The sequence below is a fragment of the Cibotium barometz genome, chromosome 40 (assembly GCF_041138505.1).
Source record: "Cibotium barometz isolate CiBa-2024 chromosome 40, ASM4113850v1, whole genome shotgun sequence".
Classification (NCBI taxonomy): domain Eukaryota; kingdom Viridiplantae; phylum Streptophyta; class Polypodiopsida; order Cyatheales; family Cibotiaceae; genus Cibotium; species Cibotium barometz.
In genome coordinates, this window is record NC_141085.1 from 21,680,911 (window position 1) to 21,703,950 (window position 23,040).

The window sequence follows — 23,040 nt, forward strand, 5'->3', positions numbered from 1 at the left end:
TTCTAGGTCTACAACCATCGGAGATCTCGGCTGGAATCCATACATTGACATGAATGGTGTAAATCCAGGCTTGGAGTTGTTATAAGCAAACTCCAATATGGGTAAATATTCTTCCCAATTTGATTGCTTCTTACTTACATAAGAACGCAACATATCCTTGAGTATTTGGTTAACTTTTTCAGTTTGACCATCAGACTCCAGATGATCTACCATACTCATACTTAGAGTAGTATCCAACTTTTTGAAGATTTCCCTCCAAAAATGACTGTTGAACTTTCTATCTCTATCCGACACACTATATCTGCGGGCAGGCCATATAGCTTGTAGAGATGTTCAATAAAGAGTTTTGCCAACTCTGGCATTTTTACAGTTTTCTTCGTGGCAATAAACTTTGCCAGTTTAATTCACCTGTCCACTACCACCCACACCGAGTCATTTCTTCGACTCGTCTTGGGTAAACCGATAATGAAATCCATGGAAATGTTTCCCATTTCCCTTGAGGAATTTCCAGCGGATGGAGTAGTCCTCCAACTTTAAGACGTTCTATTTATTGACCTGGCACTTACTGCATTTCAGCACATAAGTCTGAACGTTCTTAAACAAACTAGGCCAATAAAACTCAATTTTTACTAGTGCATAGGTCTTCTGAATCCCAGGATGACCCGCACTTGGACTATCAAAACTATACCCCGAAGACTCGGCTAGCCTGTCAGGACTAACCCTCGCCTCGCTACCCACCGCACCTATGGCCAGTTTTTTCGGACTAGCATTACGTGCCGGCGAGGAAGGTGGGCGCGGCTGTGACAAAGTGCGTACGCGTACAACACGCCAGACCTCTGTAAAGACAGTATCATGCTCACACAAGCCATGATTTGGTATTTCAACCAAAACCCCAAGGCAAATTTCATGCCTTGATTTTGCATCATGTCATTAGCACAGAAGCTAATGTACTGGAGAGCACTCTAGTAGCGCAAGTTGTTAGACTATGCTACTAGATATTTGTAGACTACGCTACCATGTTGCATTACCAACTTGTTAAAATTTCTCGTTGGAAAGCTCTACGGCCAATCTAATCATGCATCACAAGGATTAGTTCCAAAGCTGAGAGATACTTCCTCTCCGAGTAACATCTTTGCACAAGCATATGCTCTAGAATCTTGTTGAGTTTCTAACTACCATCAATCTACGGATGGTTAAACTCCACTTTAACTCAGAGTAAATGTAAGTTTTGAAAATTTCCATTCAAATATAACAATCAAACTTCCTATCTCTCATGCCATACTATATATGCGGGTAGACCATATAGTATGTGGAGATGTTTGATAACGATCTTGCACCACTACGGGTGTCTGGAATTACATCCATTCACTTACAACTCTTTGTTGTTATTACCAGACACATCCCTTCAAGTATTGTCTGGACTCACACAACTATTCCAGTTTATGTGATATTTGAGGATATCCCTCCTTTCCCTCAAGAAAGGTTTTTGTCCTCAAAAACTCTACTCTCAAGCGGACTACGCGCTAGTGTCATAGGTCCAAGAACAAATCTAGACCATGTTTAATATCATATGTTATATTCTTGAGTCCTTCCAAGAAACTTTTAAACATCTTGCAACGAAGATGTGGTATAGTGTCTACGCACATATGGTGGTACTATTTATAAATTGCTTTGCAACAGATCAGTGGTTTCACACTTGTAACAAGGTGCTTCATTGTTGCATATTATTACCCTTCATAAGCGGTTACACACTTATGAATCATTTGGGTGGGTTGTACCATCTATCAAGAAAAATTCCAAACTACTAATAACCACATTATCAATCCACAGATAATGACTGAGCTTGCTGCGAAGCCATAGGTTGCTAGATAATTGATGGTAATTACACAATTCAATGTCTCATTACATCATACATTCAATATAAATGCAAACATCACAGTACTTCGTGATGATGAACTTAGGAATTTCATCCTATCCCTGTTTGGTGTTGGTATGAAGTATAACTATGAGAACATTATTTGCTGCCTCCCCATCATAGCGGCAAAGCTACCTACCCATCACAGGTGGCAATCTCTACCAAGCTATAACCAATGACAAGCAAATAAACGAGTACTCTTATAAGAACTTCATTACCATATCTCACATCCAACTCATAATCACTACGGATTAAATGCCAGGGCTTGCAAAATTGAATGTTATCTGATAGGTAGAGGGGATCATCAAACTACAGATGACCTCGACAACTCACTAGGACTAGTGATGTGTAACTTTTAAGTTACTCCACTCTCCTTGCTTATTCCATACCATCGAACAAATCGGTCCCTCGATTTGAGCAACGTCAACATATTTATGAGTACCTCGATACTCATGGATTGTGGTTCGGTAATTTAAAATGGTGATCTAGAGTATCTTTCACTCGAGGATCTTAATTTTATTAGCAGATATGTATTATTAGTGAGTAACTACGTACCCACTATCATCACACTAGTGAGTAACTACGTACCCACTATCATCACACTAGTAGCTCCATACTAGTCTATGAGTAACTCCGTACCCAATGGCGTACCTCCCCCGAGTGGGAGTACCATATACAGCCATCTATAACAAGATGCTTAAGTCACTCCTGCTAAGAAGTGACTACACAAATTGACCCCTCCATTGCACATAACAGTACAATCTCTAGTATTACAACACGAATTTTTGGACGTCCTTATCATAGAGGTCAACTTAAAAACTAGTTCATAGGTCTTGTGGAGTCTCGGCCGACCTAACCACACCACTGGTGACTTCCTACAAAAAATGTGGCGCCGAAGTCACCACCTATGTACTTTAACTCCGTAAAGTACATGGTATTCATCTATTATCTATGGAAAGTTGTAAAACATTCCCGCGAGATGGATTTTTATCACCCTAAAATTATTGTGCACTATTTTAGTGTGAAGAGCTTTTTTCCTGGGTACCATGGTTCACCCCAAGCTCATCTTTTGCTAAATTCTCCGATTTAACAAAAGATATGTCTGCCTCCGAACGTCTAGACTTACGTGCTGAAATGCAGTAAGTGCCAAGTCAATAAACATGAACGTCTTAAGGTGGAAGGACTACTCCATCCGCTGGAGATTCCTCAAGGAAATGGGAAATCATTTCCATGGATTTCATTACCGGTTTACCCAAGACGAGTCGAGGGAATGACTTGGTGTAAGTGGTAGTGGACAAATTAACTAAACTGGCAAAGTTTATTACCACGAAGAAAAACTGTAAAAACGCCAGAGTTGGCAAAACTCTTTATTGAACATCTCTACAAGCTATATGGCCTGCCCGCAGATATAGTGTCGGATAGAGATAAAAGTTCAACAGTCATTTTTGGAGGAAAATCTTCAAAAAGTTGGATACTACTCTGAGTATGAGTATGGTAGATCATCCGGAGTCTGATGGTCAAACTGAAAAGTTAACCAAATACTCGAGGATATGTTGCGTTCTTATATTAGTAAGAAGCAATCTAATGGGAAGAGTACTTGCCATTATTGGAGTTTGCCTATAACAGCTCCAAACACTCAGCGACCCGACTGGATTTACACCATTCATGTTAATGTATGGATTCCAGTCGAGATCTCCGATGGCTGTAGGCCTGGAAAAGGAGAAGATTCAATCTGTCAAGGAGTTCCTTGATAAATGAATGATATGCTCAAAGCTGCACGCGAGAGCATCCGTAGCGCACAGGATCGCGCTAATACATTTGCCGATAAAGGACGCAGACAAGTGACCTTTGCAGAAGGTGACTTTGTATTTTTAAAGGTTCCTGCGCAGTCAGCAACCATGCAAACGGGAAAGTGTGATAAACTTTCTCCTAGATATTGCGGTCCTTTCAAGGTCCTTAAGAAGATTGGGGACGTAGCGTACAAACTTGAGTTACCGGTTCATCATGTCTTCCATGTCAGTAAACTGAAGAAATCAGTTCACGGGTTAGAGAACGCAGTTTCTCCAGAGATTTTGGTGGACTTGATAGAGCCACCAAAGATACCACATGAACCGGAAAGGATTCTTGGGTATCAAAACAGACAAACCCGACATAAAGTGTACCAGGAGGTACTTGTTAAATGGATAGATAGGGATGAGGAGGTAGCTACCTGGGAATGCCGTAGTGCAATTTCCAAAAGGTTTCCCCAGTTTGTTTTCGAGGACGAAAACTCTTCTTAAGGGGGGGGTAATGTCACGTAGGCTGTAACGCCTGTGACCGACGGCAGACCGGATGGCTATATCCGGGGTTCAGTGGGAGAGGACGCCCATGCGGAGTCATGGGCGGCCAGGCTAGTGTGGACGGCAGGCCACACACTATATAGCCTGGGGGATGAGGGGCAATCCTCATTCTTCCTCTATGGCTGGGTGGTGAGCCAGAGGCCGTCCCCTCTTGTGGTAATGCCCGTAGCGACGTTACGGGAATGTAACACTACCAATGCTTCGTACCTGGGCTATACATAAATCTGCTCAACTCTGTGAGACCGCATACTGTATATCTGGCCTCGTGTTGCATACATAAAGAAGGGATCCAACAGCCTGGCTGATACAAACTAGAATCAAAAGAGTCTCCTGTATCTTGAAGACTAAGTCGAGTATCTGTCTCCATAGGTGTAGCCACCACAGGTTTACACTCTTCAAGATTAAACCTCTTCAATAGCCTTTGTATATATTTAGAGTGCAACATAACAATGCCATCATTGCGCTGCATAAACTGAATCCCCAAATAATAATGCAAGGGCCCCAAATCTGACATCTCAAACAATGACTGCAAATCAGCCTTAAAGGCTGAAATCTGATCTATATTGAGTCCCGTGAGCAGCATGTCATCAACGTATAGAACGATGACCAAAAATTTATCCTTACTCCTCTTCACATAGAGGTCTTCACATAGAGGGTACTCTTTGTTGAACTGTTGCAAAAATCATTTGCAACCAAGTATGCATAAATCTTCTCATACCATGCTCTAGGAGCTTGCTAAAGGCCATAAAGAGCCTTTTTCAACCTGCATACTTTAGACTTTTCCCCTTTCACATCAAAACTAGGAGGCTGCGATGCATACATGTAAATCACCATTCAAGAATGCAGTCTTAATGTCCAACTAATGTACATTCCACCCATGATGTGTTGCCAAAGCAATAAGACACCTCCTCATGTAAATCACCATTCAAGACTGCAGTCTTAATATCCAACTGATGTACATTCCACCCATGATGTGTTGCCAAAGCAATAAGACACCTAATGGTAGTCATACGAGATGTGGGTGCAAAGGTCTCATCATAATCAATGTCCTTTTGCTGGGCATACCCCTTTGCAACAAGTCTAGCCTTGTAGCGATCAATGCTACCATCTGCTTTGCGTTTTAACTTGTAAACCCACTTAGTACCAATGGCCTTCTTGCCATGAGCTAGATCTACCTCATGGCCTTCTTGCCATGAGGTAGATCTGTCAAATACCAGGTGTCATTCTTGAGTATAGAGTTATAGTCATCCTGCATAGCATGCATCCAATGATCATCATCCTGTGCTTCCTCAAAGGAAACAGGTTCCTCCTTATTACTACATAAAGTAGAAATGAGAACCTGTTTCCTCAAAGGAAACATGTTCCTCCTCATTACTACATAAAGTAGAAATGAGAACATGATCCACATGAGAATAATTTGCATAATGAGAACCTGCACGAGTTCTGCTAGGTAGAGTTGCCAACTTGCTATCCCTCAATGTCTACACAAGCCATTTTGGTATACGCCTAGATTCTTCTATGGCTACTCTCTCCTTATCCACAACATCCTCAATAATTGCCTCATCAAAAGGATGATTTGTAGGTCGATTTTGCACCTACAAAGGCTGATTTTTAGCACTTGGTTGAGCATTCATTTGCTCTACATATGGCTGCCCTCCATTAAATAAAGGTAGGAGCAAATCAAACATGTCTTGTGAGCATACATTTTGCTGTTTTTTGCACGAAAGCAGGGGTTGAATTGAGTTTTCGACAAAAACATCTCTACTTATTAAAATCCACTTTGACACCGGATGGTAAAGTCTATATCCCTTGCTTTCTGAATTGTATCCCACAAATATGCATTTAACTGCCTTATCATCAAGCTTACTGCGTTGTTGCTCAGGCACAAGAGCATAAGCAAGACAACCAAAAACACGCAAATGAGCCACAGAAGGCTTCCTGCCATGCCAAGCTTCATAAGGAGTTTTAGACTGCAAGGCCTTGGTAGGGCATTTGTTTAACACATAGTTTGCACACATAGTTGCCTCTAACCAAAAACCATGAGATAAATCTTGGGCTTTCACCATACATCGTGCCATCTCCATGAGAGACCTGTTCTTCCTCTTAGCCACACCATTTTGTTGCGTGTATGGCACTATACATTGATGCCTTATGCCTTTTTCAGCCATATATGCATGAAATTCCTTGGACATATACTCCCCCCCTCAATCTGAACGAAGGGTGTCAACTTTACATTCACATGCATTTTCAGCCATGGATACGAAGTGCTTAAAGCACATAAAAACCTCTGACTTCTACTTTAATGGATACACCCAACTATATCTGGAGTAATCATGAATAAAAGTGACGAAGTAGAGATATCCCACAATAGATGGTGTCTTCATATAGGACGACATACATCACTATGTATAAGCTATAATTTCTTAACAGCTCTCAGAGATCCATCCTTTGGAAATGATGCCCGATGCATTTTACCAAGAATACACCCGTCACATACATGTCTAGTAGGGGTCTCAAGAGTTGGCAACTTAGACATCATATCATGCCTTTAAAGGCATAACAAACTGCCATAATTCAGATGGCCAAATCGTGCATGCCATAATTCTGCATCACTCATAGCATTAGTCATAGTAGAGACTGAGCAAGCATCATGCTGTAACTTCTCAAATACATCCATCTTATATAGGCCATGTAACAAGGTACCTGAGGAAATGATAAAATAACCATCATTTCTATCCTAAACTATACATATGTCATCCACAAATTTCACCAACAAGCATGACAAGGCTAAGGCTGAGAAACTGACAGCAAGTTCTTCTTCATGCCTAGCACAAATAAAACTTTTGAAAGAGTAAATGCGCCCCCATTTGCAGCAGTGAGCACAATGCTACCAACTCCTTTGACATGATATGAGGAACCATTTGCACAAGTGGCGGTTCTTGCACTTGGGACAGATTCCAAAGATAAGAAAAAACATTTTTGTGAAGTAATGTGCTTACTACCACCACTGTCAAAGTACCAAGCATCCGATTTTGCCACTGACATGCATACATCATGAACGGAAGGGTCATAACTGCAATGTACAGTCCATGCCCAATCATCTTGAGCAAAACTTGCAGATTACTTCTTCTATGCACTTGGTGCAGATACATCAGTCACAGCCATGTCCGATTTTTTCTTTTTTTCCTTCTCTAGCCTTTTCTTGCACTCATGTATGTAGTGCCCTAGTTTCTTGCAATAGTGACACTTACCCTTATTTTTAGGCTTATCATTACCTTCTTTCTTTGCATCCTTACCTGAGGATTTTGATTTTGGCTTATAGCCACCATGCGAAGAAGCTTTACCTTTGCCTTTCTAATTGGCAACCAAAGCTTGGTCACCAACTCGCATATTAGATCTGTTTTGCCTAGACTGCTCTTCTTGCAAGATTACTGAAAAACCAGCTCATCAAATGTAAGGGCATTTGGATTTCCCTTCATCATGGATCTAAGGGTAGAGGCAAAACTCTGATAAGAATCCGGCCATGCATTGAGAACTGTGGGCACCAATGTACTATCAGGATATATCTCATCCACACTAGCAAGCTGCTCCTTAAAATCTTTGATCTTGGTCAAGAAGCTATCCATTGAGTCTCCCTCATTCATGTGCTCAGACTCCAACTGTTTGTGCAGATATGCAACATGTGCTTCATTGCGCACTTGGTATAATGCAACAAGTATAAAACTATCCATTGATAAAACTTAAAAAAGCTTGGCAAAAAAGAATTTCATAACAAAACATGGGCTATCACCACACCATTACAAGCAATGCTAAAAAGGGGTGCTAAAAGGGGTGCTCCTATAAAGCTACCTTGAGATGAGCGTGTAAGGGGTTGTTGCCTTCACAAGTTATCTCTTTCTTTTTAAGGACATTGATTCCTCCAATGGAAACCCCTGGCTCAAGAATTGAGTAATTTCATAGCTCATCTTAGTACTAAATTGATTTGGAATAAAGTAGCATCTGGAAGATCATTCTCAACTCTCATTGGTTAAGGTTCTTGACAAATGAGTATCTCTTACATATGTTTACCCTTTTCTCACTGAGAATAGTAAAATTAAACTCAAGAAGAAGCAATAATGATTCACCATGTAGTGCATGGTATGTTCACACTATATAGAGCAAGGCTTGATGGTCAATGTAGAATACAAAATTGTTCGCCCACAAGATAATGGCAAAAATTTTTAATACCATAAACCATTGATGATCCTTCTCTCTATGGTTGTATATAGTTCTGCTCTTGCTCGTTCAACTTATCAACTCGCATATCAGACTAGAAAGTCCATATTCTTTTCTCCTTGTTGAGTTGCTCGTTCAACTTATCAACTCGCATATCAGACTAGAAAGTCCATATTCTTTTCTCCTTGTTGAGTTAATATGGAGCCTATGGCATAAGCCGGTGCATCAATGTGTACATGGAAGATAATATCCCATCTGGGTGGTCTCAAAATTAGAGCTAAGATCAAAGCTTGTTTTAGCTTATGGAATGCTTCCTCGCATTCTTTTGTCCATATGAAACATATGAGTAAGGCATATAGAGGTTTAGCAATTTTTGCACATATGAATATGAATCTTTTATAATACCCCATAAACCTTTGGAAGGCCTTTGGGCTTCTAAAATAACTCAAATCTTTCCTTGATATATGGTTATCCCATTTTTGGACACCACATATCCTAAGATTTTACCATGCCTAACCCATGAATTTACACTTTTCTAGGTTTAGGTACATACTGTGGTATCTGCACCTCATACCCTAAGATTTTACCATGCCTAACCATGAATTTACACCTTTTTTAGGTTTAGGCACATCCTATAGTAACTGCACCTCTCGAACACTTGCCTCAGATGAGGGATATGATCTGTTCTCAACCTTAGCTCGCACAGAGGTTGTCCAAATGTAGATGGGGATGTTCTCAACCTTAGCTCGCACAGAGGTTGTCCAAATGTAGCATCATAGCACATAGGTTTCACTAGCTATACGTTCAAATTTGAACATGTTCCCTTACATTTTCACTAATAGCTATTCTATCTCTAGTTCGGTGAGCTCTTTGAGCTCTTTCAATCCTTCTTGATGATTCACCTCCTATGAATACCTGGTACTCACTAGGCTCCTTCCTCAGTTATAATGCTCTATAGGGTTTATACCCCACAATACTAATCTAGTCTCTTCTATTGTGAAGGACTATTGTATTGGTGTCTGACGCAATTAGGGTGGTCAACTCCACACGTGGTCCAATACCACTCCCTAATGTTAGAGCATTAGGGATTGGTACTAGACCACTCCCTAATGGAGCTCTATAGGGTTTATACCCCATAATACTAATCTAGTCTCTTCTATTGTGAAGGACTATTGTATTGGTGTTTGGCGCAATTAGGGTGGTCAACTCCACACGTGGTCCAATACCACTCTCTAATGTTAGAGCATGAGATGAAGTCTTGTATTTGAGCTTTGGATTAGAATAAGATTGAACAATGATTTGACCCGATCGCAAATGCATAAGCACTTGATCCGTTGCCAAAATCGTTTGTTGAGGTTCTTTAGATGAGTATTTTATGATTCTTTGAAGTTTTTTATGGGCTTTATGATTTTTATAATGTTTTTATATTTTTCAAGGTTTTTTGATAGTGGAATGATAAACTGACAAATGCATTAAAAACATGCAAGATGTATATAAACAACGCAAGTATGAATTTTTAACTTTTCTGTTTTTGTTTTTTTTTTTTGCTTTTTGAAAATCCAATTGGATCGGCAATCTAAATCTGAGATTTTTGAGTCAATGATCTGGATGTCAAATGGATGATTTGAGAATTGGATTGACACTCTGAGTAATGGTGGCGATTTGGATAGTACATGATCAAAATAAGTTAGGATCGACGATGATTAGGAATAGACTTTGTATTTGGAATGTCAGATTGTTAGGTGATGACCCTTAGAATACTTATAATTCAATCCTCTTGGTGTTAGCAAAAGAAATTTGCCTCTAATATGTATTTGGTGGGTCAAGGCTACCAAGAAGAAGTAGTGGAGGGGGCTCTAATCACAACTATAGTTGGGTTTCAAGATCCATGAATTAAATGGGCCTAAGACTATACTATTATAATAATAATAGATTAAGGGGGAGCACATTTTGTTGTATGTATGTGAGTGCGGCTAAATGTTCCAAGGTTATTTGTAGATGGTTAAAGTCACTAAATAACTTGCCCTGTCAATGAATCTATATTGAGTAATATGTCTTGATAGAAACCTATATTTTGTGGGAAGATTCGGTGAATGATACGGTTGAGCTCTTGTATAGTAAGATTCAGATTAAGGATATACAAATGCCTCCTTGGTAATTGCATTTGCTTTACACATCTGAACACCTCCTGTAGATATGCAGGTTCCTTCACTGTTCACATGGCATGATTGTCAACATAGTAGTGTCTTTTGAAAGCTCATATGAAAGAATGTGACCTTGGGTATTTGTAAGATCAAAATTCCTCATAGAAGGACTATGATCCATATAAATGCTTTTGCAAACCTTATGTTGTGTGTGACAGTTTACATACAAGAGAATTGAGACCACCATCTTGGCTAGGGTAGAGGAACCAACTCATCTACATGAAGTTTGATTAGTGTGAGGGAGAGGAGTCGTCCATTTTCTTTCTAATTGTGCTATGTATTGGCTATGATAGTCCTTGCTTTATGTGCACATAGCCAATTATTCACACCAAATGAGTTAATCCTCCACACCTATTTGTTTTAACTGGTTTTTAACTGGCTAATCACGGAAGTTAATCTCACCTTCTTCATAACATAGGGTTACATCTTGTGTTGACACACTTTTGATAAGGAGGTGATGAAACAAGAAACAAACATGCAGTATGCAACATAGTTAATCACACTCCATTTTCTAGAGGAAAAGGAAAGCACAGGCTGGCTACAACCAAACGCCTTCATAAACAGGCTCTATTAATTGTTCTCCAACAAAACAGCTCAATGGAAATGAACAGGAGACATCTTGGAGGGTTATTAAATAGGAAACTTTCTTAATGGGCTCAAATAATAGAGTTACTTTCCTGAAACTTTGAGGGTGGCCCTAGAGATGGCTGTAAGGCTACCAAAATTGCTGAAGCATCCATCTGCAAACCATCCAGAGAGCTGAGATACTCATGAAGGCTTTTTCAAACTCCAATTTGCACATAATTGGTCCTGCAAAAAGACCAACAGAAGTAGAGGATAAATCAAGTGCATACATTCTGAAGATAGCTCAAAAGAAGTGAAAATATTATGCCCATGTAAACCTTCCAACCAATCCCAAGTCGCTCCCATGTAAACCTTCCAACCAATCCCAAGTCGCTCCCATCGCACACATGCATCAATGCTATCCTAGTGCATCCCTGACTGACTGTGCACTCAATGAGCTTGTCCCCTTATCAATTAGGGCTCACAAGTCACCTAGCCTACCAGGCAACCTGGTACATGGTCATGGCACATGCATCTGAGGCATTATGCATGTGACACCATAACAGCAGAAAATCAGACCATCTCTTCTTAGCCTGCAACTTTCAGCAACGTGGACCTGTTGGAGTTTGAAGGGGAAGAGCCAGACTGTCGTTCAGTTCCGCATGGTAAGATTTTTTTCTCAGATTTCAGCCAGCCTTTGACGTACACTTTCTCATTCTTATATCAGTAAAGCAAATAGTCCACAGAAAGGGAAGATGTCCTGGCCATTAGGCATTGAAAACAATGCAAACACCATGTAGTTGATTGATTTCTTGCTGTCTAAATCAATACAGGGCTTAATTGTTTAAAATTATCGCTTCTGCAGAAGTATCAGGCATTAGTATCAAAACAAATTTAATTTCTCTTGCTCCAGTCACAATCTAGAGTTGGCAAAGACCAGCATGCTCCTCAGAATAAGCAGCAGACCTCATCCTTTAGCAAGGGCTGAGGAGAACAGGGAAAGATTCTCCTTAAGCCCCCTGGCCACAGTCCAAACTCCGGTTCTGGTTTCTGATTTAGATAGTTACGTCATGCAGATAATACATGGTATGTTTAGATGTTAGACACAAACTCATGCGGGCATGTCAGATACAAAACTCAGATGCACACCACGGAGGCCTAGGCAGGATCAAGAATATGAGAGCTCTGGAAATGAGCACGTAACCTAAGATGGTAGCCATGCTTAAGAGGCAGGAACAGGTCTTCTGAACACCGGATTCAGTAGAAAGATGTGGAAGTCCTTTGTCTGTGTTGGAGTGCAAGGAATAACAGCAGGAAGAAGCCCTCAAAAGGACTAATGACACCTTTGCATGGATGATTCACATGGGTGATGCTCTGATTCAGGATGGACGAGCTTGCTTCTATGTACCATGAAAAGTAGCTTTCACCATAATTTGTGAGGCACCATTGAAGTAGCTTTCGCCAGGTAAAGCCACTTCAGTAGAGGGGATTGCACGGATCAGCCAATTTAAATCATATATATAAAAAGTGGTGCATACACAAGAGAAGGCCTACATGCATCACTCCATGGATTTGTCGGGGGATGCAGGTATTTCGTGGAAGCAGTATGAGGCAGATTACACCACAGAAACAGGGAAGGAATTCCACATAGGATGGTTTTGTGTACACACACAATGGTTTTGTAGACAGAGTGATGCAGCATTATCCACCGCCACCCAAAAGTGAAAGAATCGGTATCACATTAGAAAGCAGGGGAAACCAGCAAGAGTAGACAGGGTGATGCAGCATTATCTACCGCCCGGTGCCACCCAAAAGCGAAAGAATGGGCATCACATTAGAAAAAGCAGGAGAAACCAGCAAGAGACTTTTCATTTTGCGTTTGGTACCTGTTTAGCCTCGTGTGTGAGGGTCGTTCGGGGTTGCCAAATGCCACGCTCTTAGAGGAGTTTTATCATTCGTGTGCTGAAGGCTACTTCTCAAGCGGTTCTCCCGCACTTGTCGTCACACCAAGGTGGCTCCAAGCTTTGTAGTAGGTGATGCATCCAAAGTAGCCATGGCCAATGTGGTAAGCAAGCCTAGACTCGCAAGAGACGAGAAAGGAGAAGGAAGAGACTGTAAGGTCTAGAGCAGGGAATTGCCTTCCCAAACCCTAAGCAATGACATGTCCACATACACTCACAAAGGGTTGCAAGGGAGAGAGGGAATGGAGAAAAAACTCAATTCTATTTCATGAATGGGAAGTGAGTAAGTTACAAACATGACAAATTGACTTTTATTCTTCATAAGCCTGTTCTCACTAGGCCGCCTGAGAGTAAGTGAACCAAGGGCGCCCTCTAAGGTTGCCAACAGGCCATGAAGTCCTCCACGCCCCTTGCAGCTCCACTGTCCGCCGTGTGGATATCTCTCCTAACTCATAAGTGCCCCCAAGGTCACTTATATAGCAATAACCCAGCTATTATTGGCCCTTGCTTTATTTATAAGCTTTTAGCTATAACTAGCCCCTTGGTACTATTTATTGACCCTTTGTTGTGTCTCTAGGATTTACGAGGACAAAGGACACACACAACACCGGATGGGGAGTTTTTACTTGCCCAAAAGGTAGACTTCCATTAGTTTTGTTAGTCAATCAAAATATTTTGTCCTTGTGAACATAGGGGTTCAAAATTAGTTGAGTCCTGAAGCAACTAGTGTTCTAGACACTTTGAAAGTTGTCCTATATGCTTGGACATTCAGTAGCTTTTAGAAAAGCTGACGTTCAGTTTTCACCCAATTTGGTGGGGTGAAAGGGTAGCTACAACCAAACTTGAGATAGTTGTTGGTTCATGACAGACTACTCGTATTCAAAGAGCATATGGTATCCGGAAGAGTTTATTGCCTTTCCAATGGATGGCTCAGGGAATGCAAGATGATTCGAGGAGTCGGAATGACTCAAGGAGTTGGGCCTCTTTTGGGAAAATGATTGATTCTCCAAGAACAAATTCCTTCAGTTGGTAATCTTCTGAAGCTTGGTGACTGAAGAATGATCTCTCGCCTCTAGTGGGTTTAGACAACCTTTCTATTAACATCAATGGAAACTTCCAAGAAGTTAGGGTTCTGAGAGTAAAACAGACTCTGGAGTCAGGATAGAGGAGGAAGTTGGCAGTCATGCATTGGAAGCAATTGTTGGGTTCAGTATTAGGTAAGGATCGGACAAAGGAGATCTTATGATTGAACACAGACTCAATTCAGATTTGGACAGGGGAGACCTTGTGTTTGGTATATTGCGCCTTGAGTACATGGTACATACTCAGAGGACTTCTCTCATGTGAATGATTGTTTCACATGCATGGACATAGGTCAGGTGGGAGAGTTGATACAACGAGAGATGAATGAGAAATTGGGAGAGTGGGGGGCCTTAACTTCCCCCTCCCGTGCCGGAGTTGTTAACCTGTCTCTAGGCTGCCCAAATCCTCCAAATCAGGTCTCATATCCTATAACCTTTATAAATACTGAAAACTGTCCCACTTGGTGTCTAAGCTTGCCTTCCTTATTCCCTGCTACCCATTTTCTCAATGGCCATTTGCCCAGTTTACCCTCTCTTTATCTAATAGGGTGTACAAGTGGCCAACACTAGCCCCTCTCTTTATTTTCTCATAGGCCAGTTTCCCAGTTTACCCATGTGCAACCCTAACCCTCTCTGTCACTCCAGCCTATCTCTTTATCTATTAGGGCATACAAGTGGCCAACACTAGCCTAGTTTCCCAGAAGTTTGGCACATGCATCCATGCTAGGGATGAACAGAGTGCCATGCAGACAGTAGGGCTGAAGATGTCATCACAGGTTGAAGGTGGACTTTATGAGTAGCAAGACAATACCAAGCATCAACCCATTGTGTGGACTTTCTTCTTAACCACATAAGGACTGCCATGTTTGGACAACAATTGATACACAAGCCATTGAACATAACATCCTCGTGTTCCTTACCATGTTCATACTTCAAATCTATAAAGACAATGAGTTAAACATACCGCAATGAAGTCAAAAGGTTTTGCCTGGTTTTTGAAGCCAACCGAAGTTGAAATGCCATCAGCTGCAGATTTGCTTGAGAAGTCGAATCCTTTCGGACAAGTATCACCAAGACCCTCTCTAAACCCCGCATCTCTTTGAGTAAGACTGCCGGTCACAATATTAACCCCAAGCTCAAAGCCTTGTAGGCCACCTGGGCATTGCTGCTGTGCCAGACTGTTATGCAAAGGTCCAACCATACCCATTGGAAACATATAGGAAGGATTGAAATAAACATTTTGGTGGCCTGGTTTGTTTTCTGTGAATTGGACTGGATATACTTTGCCTTCCAAAAGCGCCTCTGATCCAGACCAAGTTGCACTTTTTCCTGGACACTTGACTGTAAAATCAGTCAGGAATAAGTTGTCCACCATGCTCTCGATTGGTTGACTTTGTCTTGTTGTTTCAGCTTGTGAAGCATTTGTTCTTAGAAACATATAACTTTGCTTCCCTTCCAAATCCCTACAAGGTTCATCGACACTGTACAGTCTTTCATCCGTCCACCCACTTGATAAAAGATCTTCTGCCTGTAGCCCTGCTGATTCATGGGACCCATGAATGCACATTCCATCAAAAGGGTCATTTACCACCGTGCCAGGAGAGGCACCAACTGTGTGAATCTCTACACTATCATCAATTTGAGAAGAAAAAATATCAATGGCTTGTTTAGCATTGAGTGTGGCTGCAGGTGAGAGTGAGAGACCCAAGATATCATAATCCCTATCTTCCTCCTGGTCCGGCTCTGTTGTGAAGAAAGGCTCCTCGCTTGTCTTTATGATGGGAGATGTACCATCCATGGAAGAATTTGGTATTCCTTCATGATTCTTTACCTTGTTCAGGGCTAAAAGAAGATAAAGAACCTGCACCCAAGCAGCTTGTGAGATTTTCAAGTGAGTGGGGAAATCTCCAAAGTCGTCTAGTTTTCAGAACTGAGAAGTTACCTCCTTTGCCTTCTTCCTTAGTGTTGTTTGTGGAAAAAGAAGGCACTCCTGAACACAGCCTTGCATAGCTCCTTCATCTGCTTCTATGAACTGCAAAAGGCTAGCATCAATTTGATGCAAGATAGCTTCGAGAACACACATGGCTTTCAGTCGTACCTGGTCAAGCATCAATCCACAAACATTTTAGTTAAACTAAGCCAGAGATGATGATAATATGATGGAGCAAAGGAGCTCACTAGCAACTTTTAAAAGGTGTATTAGCACCTGCCAAGAAGGGGACCGCATTTTAGTCTTCAAGGCACAAGCTAGGTTGGCTGCATCAAGTTTCTGGGCACTTGACATAAAGGATTGCAGACTCTCACGGGTAGGTTGTAAGCGCACTCCTCCAGGAGCCGTGACAATGTCTACCAGTCTGTCCTCAGGAGAGGTGACGTTCCCATTTTGTGTCTGGAAATTCCCATGGTCAGAATCCCCACTTGGCCTTTGCAAGGGAAACTTGTGGTCCAGATTGCCATGTATCTCTCTATCATTATCTTGCTTGCCATCAGAATGTCCATCACTCCCTCTTTTAATTTCATCAGGATCAGCAGTTTTATATCCTCCTCCAAAGGAATAGCCAAAACCCAACATGGACTTCGAAAAATTTCTGCTACCGAAACCTTCAATCCGCCTGCTTATGCCTATGGAAGCTGGCAGGTCTGCATTCGAGGAATAGATGGCTTTGATGGCTTCATGAGCTGCATCTCGGATGGCTTGGTTCAAAGCATCGCCTTTGATAGGATCAATGTAGCCTCGGAAAGTGAAAAGCTCACGGATGGAGGCAGAATGACGTTGCAGCTCCCTCCGATACTCAGACCCAGCTCTAGCCACAGTGTACTTGATGAATCGGAGGACCTGCCATTACACTGCTAAAGATCAGCATTCATGCCCAGCACTTGAAATCTTGTATACACTATAGGATAGTTATTCCAGCACAAATGTAGTCTCTTGATTTCAAGTTTTCCATTATCTAAATATGCATGCATACATACGCGGTATATGTATACGCACGAGTGTGTGCATGCATATGTATATGTATAAGTACACATACATGCATATGTATATCTATATAATGATGTATCTATAGCAGCATTCGTTTCATCAGCAATCCCTCTCATATTGTCAATTGAATCTACTTTTCCTATCAACTACATTGTATATGAGCTCTCACAAGAGGGTGGGCTGAGCCACTCTCCCCATGCTTGAAACTACACCCTCCACTTGTCAAATCATGTTTTTAATCCTAGCCCTGCATGTGTTTTGATTCTGATCTGTCCATTGTTTTCAATGTCCCTTCGAATATCAGATCGGAATCTTGAAAACTTTGATTAGAACCCTTAGAAGTAAGAAGAGAGGTACCTTGTGCTTGACTTGAGAGCTTCGGTTTCGGAGGCGCCGGAAGGTGTACTCCACAATCTCCTGTATCAGGTCTAAGGAAGAGGACCTTAGAACTTCTGAGATCTCATCCAGAAGGTACACAGGGGGAGAACTCTCATCGTCAGAGGTCACTCTATCAACGAGAAGAGTTTTCCTGTATGCATCTATGGCATTTTTGCTGAACTCTAGAGCTCTTCTGCTGGCCTCCATAGCTGAAAGCAACCCAAATCTCTTATTGGAAAAATCCGTCTGTTTGGGCAGCTTGGAAGAATGATCAGGAGCTGCCCATCAAGGGCCTTGTGCAAAATGATTTCTCTCTCTCTCTCTCTCTCTCTCTCTCTGCAAAATGAGACCCCTCCCTCTCTGTCTGCAAAATGAGACCTCTCTCTCCCTCTCTCGCTCTACAAACCCAAAAAGCTGCTGTACGCGAGAAAGAAAAAGCATTTCGATGCACCCACATTAGCTCCCTTGGCAGATAACCCATGTCGCAGAATTGACATTTTCTCAGCTTTCCAACAAAAAGCTTGCACACTCTGCAATGAATTCTACACGACAAAGAAATCAAATCATCTTCCAAGTTATAACATGCAGCTAGCAAGTTGATGCGTGCGGTAAGAGGCTAGGAAAAAGCAAATTCACAGTAAAGAGAGGGTCGTGTGGTTTTAATTGTAATTAAAATTATTTTATTTATTAGAGAGAGTACTAACCCGTAACGGCCCATATTTTTTTATTTTTATTTTCAACGAAATGGCTTTTTATATTAAGAACTTAGAAAAGAGTTACTTAAGATAGAGATAGTGGTTACCAAGGACTCTCTTTTGGTGAAAGCTCCATATTATTATTATTAGTTATGGATTTAATTTTTGACGTTAATTACCACTTAGGTTGTTTTACACATATGGGCCAATAAATTTATCCCCATGGCTTGTAAATCCTTTCCCATTACAATATTAGCTTCGTGTGGTGTGTGGCCTCGCATGATTGGTCAAGAATCGATTGCTATTCATGGTCAAGAGGTCAAGATACTGTTCCTTGAATAGCAAGCATTGATGTGGCAGTTCAAGTTCCTTGGCATTATTATTCAACTCATGATGGTGCTCTCCATGTCACAACTAGTAGGGGGTCAAGGAAGACCTAACATATTGGCCCAATGCGCTCTCTCTCTCTCTCTCTCTCTCTCTCTCTCTCTCTCTCTCTCTCTCTCTCTCTCTCTCTACATGTGCATAGAAGGGGGAAATGAGGCAAAGAAACCCTTCTTACTCTACATCTTAACATCTTACTCTCTACAACCCCTCTTACTCTACATCTTACCCAACATCTTACTCTTCAACAAGAAGGGGGAAATGAGGCAAGGAAGCCCCTCTTACTCTACATCCCTCTCTTATTCTTTAATTCTCTACACAAAATACAAGACAAACTTTGCTTTTGTACAAGGTTAAAAGAATATGTAATGGTTTACAACATCTTACAATTCTTTCAATAGGACCACACATAAAATACAACTTTGTAATAGATCCCTATGGCTTACAAATGATTATAAGAAGTTTTAGACAATTCAGTGCTTCTCCGCCTCACACATAAGGTTTGGCGTTACCACTCTTTTCCACTAATGGAATAGCTACTACCAAGGGCATACCACTTGCAAGGTAAAATAGCACCTTTAATCGAAATGTAGTCCAAAATATCGATATCTTAAGACCTATGGTTCCAAGACACTTCATACTTTTCTTCCATGACCACTTGTTAGTTTTTAAAAGCATCTTATACTTTTAGAGGTCTCTAGTCAATGTTCTCGTTGATTCTAGATATGTATAATCTATGGTCTACATTGACCAAAACCATTTTTATTTAATTAAAGGCTATAGAAAAGTAAATGATAATGATGGTCATAGAGATGGACAAAATCAACTTTGCTTTTATTTTCTTAGATCCGTAGTCCATAGTATGCCTAATCATTATTGTTGACTTACCATTTCCATTGACAACCTTTCCTTTCTTTTTTAAGTACAAAGTTCTTTTTCTCGGTCATTATTTTTTCTAAACATAATTTTAGAACAATCATGGCTAGGATTCTTTATTATTTTATTGTAGAATATATAATTCATTCTAAAAATACAAAATCATGCATCTTCATAAAACCTAACTTATGTTACGTTTGTAAACAGATTAATGGCAAATTTCGTTTATTTTGGTAAGTTGTTTAAATTTTTGGTGTTGTATCTTTGCATGATATTGAATCCTTAATTAATGGATTGTCAGTATCCACAAGATCATAGATCATGCTATGGTGGGTGGAAGATATCCATGATGTGAGTGTAGGAGTAGATCTTGTGCAAAAAGAGATGAAGATGGAGGTTCAAGCCATGGAGATGGTGCTGGGAGAGAGAGAGAGAGAGAGAGAGAGAGAGTAGTGATAGCCAATAATAGAGAGAGAGAGAGTAGTGATAGCCAATAATAGAGAGAGATTGCACAACACAACAAAGATTGTATTTTGATAATATTTCTACCATGTTCAATGCTTTATTAGGCACCAAGGCCCTATCTTATGTTCTCTTAATAAGAGGGTGTTCATACCTAAAGTGTTCACACACCATTGGACACTTACTAGACTCTGAAATATCCAACAAACCCCCCTTCGGAGTGAAGGAGTGTCATCAAAGAGAGAGACTTTTGATATGATAATTTGGAGTCTAAATTGTAATCATGTGATACAAAAAAACACAATGATGCCATTACTCTAAATTGTAATCATATGATACAAAAGAATACAATGCTCGCCTAAAACTCTCATGTCAAACTTTATAAAAGAGCTTGATCATACATAATGCCTATATTAGATTATCCATAGACAATCGCCTTTATAGAAACAAGGCTTACAAAAAAGACATCCAAAATATTTAAATTTTAGGGGACTTCCTAGGCAGAGAACCCATTACTACAAAATGTTCATATTTTGGGGGATTTCCCAAGCAGAGAACCCATGACTACAAAATATTCATATTTTGCAGGACATCCCTAGCAGAGAACCCTTGACTCATACATAACTAGAAGATGATTTTGGAGCTTTGAAAAACTCCCCAATGCTTTGCTAATTAAGATTTTGCCTTCCACGCCCACCAAGGAGACATACCTCGTCCCAGACACACTCACGCACACCCTCCCAAGCACCGTCATGTCAGTAGGCTTAGAGGCTAAGGCAAAGCCCCACGATTTGCTTAAATCGATAGCTGTAAGGGAAAAAAACCCAAATTCTTTGTTGATGTAGTGGCTTCAATTTGATGCATGAGACTCAATTCTAAGGAGGAAGCCCCAAAAATATGTGGGTCAATTTGAAGAAATTATCCATATGTGAGAAAAGCCCCAAATTTGCAAGTTGCAAAAGCTTCAATTTCTCAATCCCTCTGTAGAATCCCCAAATTTATGCAAAAGCCATAAATTTCAATGAACGAAAAAACTATAGTTAGTCAATTTTCACCTTATGTGTGAAAGGCCTCAATTTCCATGGTGTGACGGGAGCCGGAAGTCATAGTCGTAAGGCACAGTGAGGACGTAGGGAGTAGACTAAATTTAGCTCTAGACTGTCGTGGGCTGAATTGGACCTCTAGTTTTCAGGCTCAATCTAGCCACTGCCATGGGCTGCATTTATTGCCCCCATGTGTTACTCTAATCTATTGCTCTCGATGCATTTTACTGCTACCTTTGTTGTGTTTATATTACTTCCTTGATATGGGGTGTGTTCATGCTTGTGAGAATGCCACAATACTTGGGTGTTCTCTTATCACATATAAACATGATATCTTTAAGGTTTTGTGGAGGTGTTCATAAAGCACCAAAAGCTTGGGGTGTTCCTACACTAATCATCAAAATGGTTTAACACCCGTTGATGATGGTGATTGTATGCAAGTCAAATTTATAACAAACACAAGTGAAATTAACTTGTTTTGATCCTTATTTTTATAGGCCATTCATGAAAATATGTTGTATTTCACTTTATTTACTTAAAAACACCATTATTAATGTCTCTAGTGGTATAATTGAGTGATTAGAGGTTTGGCATCTTATTACACAAGTTCCAAGGTTGAAATCTGGCACAAACAATGGTCAGGCAGTAAAACCAATGAAATTGTTGGGAGGGGAGGAATGGGTGTTAGGTGTGTATGTAAATCTCTCTATAAAAAAAACACCAGCATCAATCGTGCATTAAAGCAATTTTCTTCTTTCACTCAAAACCTTGAAGTTCTAACCACTTAACAAAATATTTTATATAGTAGGACAAAATTATCTTGTCTTTATTTCTATCTCACTTTAGCATTTGCATGACTTCTCTTGCATTAACTGGCATACTTTGTTTATATAAGCAACTTCTTTATGCTTGTGATTCTTCCACAATACTTGAATGGAAGAAAAGATGGAAACTACTATGGAAGCTATCAAAATCTTTCTTTGCAAGGCCATGATGTGGGATCTCCCCTTGGGGTGTGAATTAGGGAAAAGGAACTTCACTTCAAGGACTTGCCCCAGATATTATGCTACATTGGAAGATGAATAACATACTTTTTGGAACTATCCAGCTATAAGGGGCTTTTAGACATTAATGACCAAATGGTTGTTTTAGAGTATTGGGGTTAGACTCACTTTGTCAAATTGATCGATAGGTAAAGAAGAGGAGTCACAAGAAGAGACTACCCTCATTGTTACCATGATTAGGTATATAAGACTATGGGAAGTTTGGACTTTAAGGAATGCCAGGGTCTTTCAATCAAGAATAGATCAAGGGGTGGAATTTGATCAGGTTAAGAGAATGTGCAAGGCTAACTGTGTTGCTTTGTTCAGTGTTACACAATGAAAGGTTGATGTTTTGCAGAGATTGTAATGAGGGATAGTGGAGGTTCTTATATGCTATCCGGGGGAACATTTGTACATACTATGGGGCTAGCCCTATTTCCCTATGTTTTTAGATATCAAAGACGATATCTCTAGTAGTGTAGAGAGTAGTTAGAGCTCGGGGTCCTAATGTGTGTAGGTTACAAAGTTAAATCTCTCTCACTACACTCGTCAAGCAGTGACAAGTGTGTGGGGGTTACAAGGTTAAATCTCTCGCGCTACACTCGTCAAGCAGTGACATCATATGAGAGTGAGGTATGGCCCTATGTAGGTGGGTGAGTGTGTGTGTGTGTGTGTGTGTGTGTGTGTTTGTCTCAAAAGAAACATGACTATTAATCCTACATCAAAGTGTAAGAGTGTACAAAATAAAAAAATAAAAAAATCACACAAAACCCTATGGTTCCAACCTCTTTATAAAAATTATCATAATAGCACAAAATTATATCTTCCTCCACATGTCATTGTTGATACCAAGTCTATCCCATTAGCATTTGTATAAAACCTCTTATATATGATAT

The 23,040-nt window shown here is 40.5% G+C and overlaps 1 protein-coding gene across 2 annotated transcripts; it reads right to left on the reverse strand.

Moving 5' to 3' along the window:
- Positions 1–11,208: 11,208 nt before the first annotated feature.
- Positions 11,209–18,296, reverse strand: LOC147615313 (protein MODIFIED TRANSPORT TO THE VACUOLE 1-like). 2 transcript variants are annotated; one of them, XM_086779387.1, is made up of 5 exons: positions 17,621–18,296; positions 16,487–17,116; positions 16,223–16,378; positions 15,269–16,141; positions 11,209–11,483 (listed from the first exon to the last, which is right to left on the reverse strand). In XM_086779387.1, exons 1-5 carry the CDS (start codon positions 17,846–17,848, stop codon positions 11,442–11,444), a joined length of 1,929 nt encoding a protein of 642 aa, XP_086635513.1. In that variant the 5' UTR covers positions 17,849–18,296; the 3' UTR covers positions 11,209–11,441. The 2 variants fall into 2 exon arrangements, with proteins under 2 accessions (XP_086635513.1, XP_086635512.1); XM_086779386.1 differs by having other exon boundaries at positions 15,245–16,141; positions 17,621–18,292.
- Positions 18,297–23,040: the final 4,744 nt, after the last annotated feature.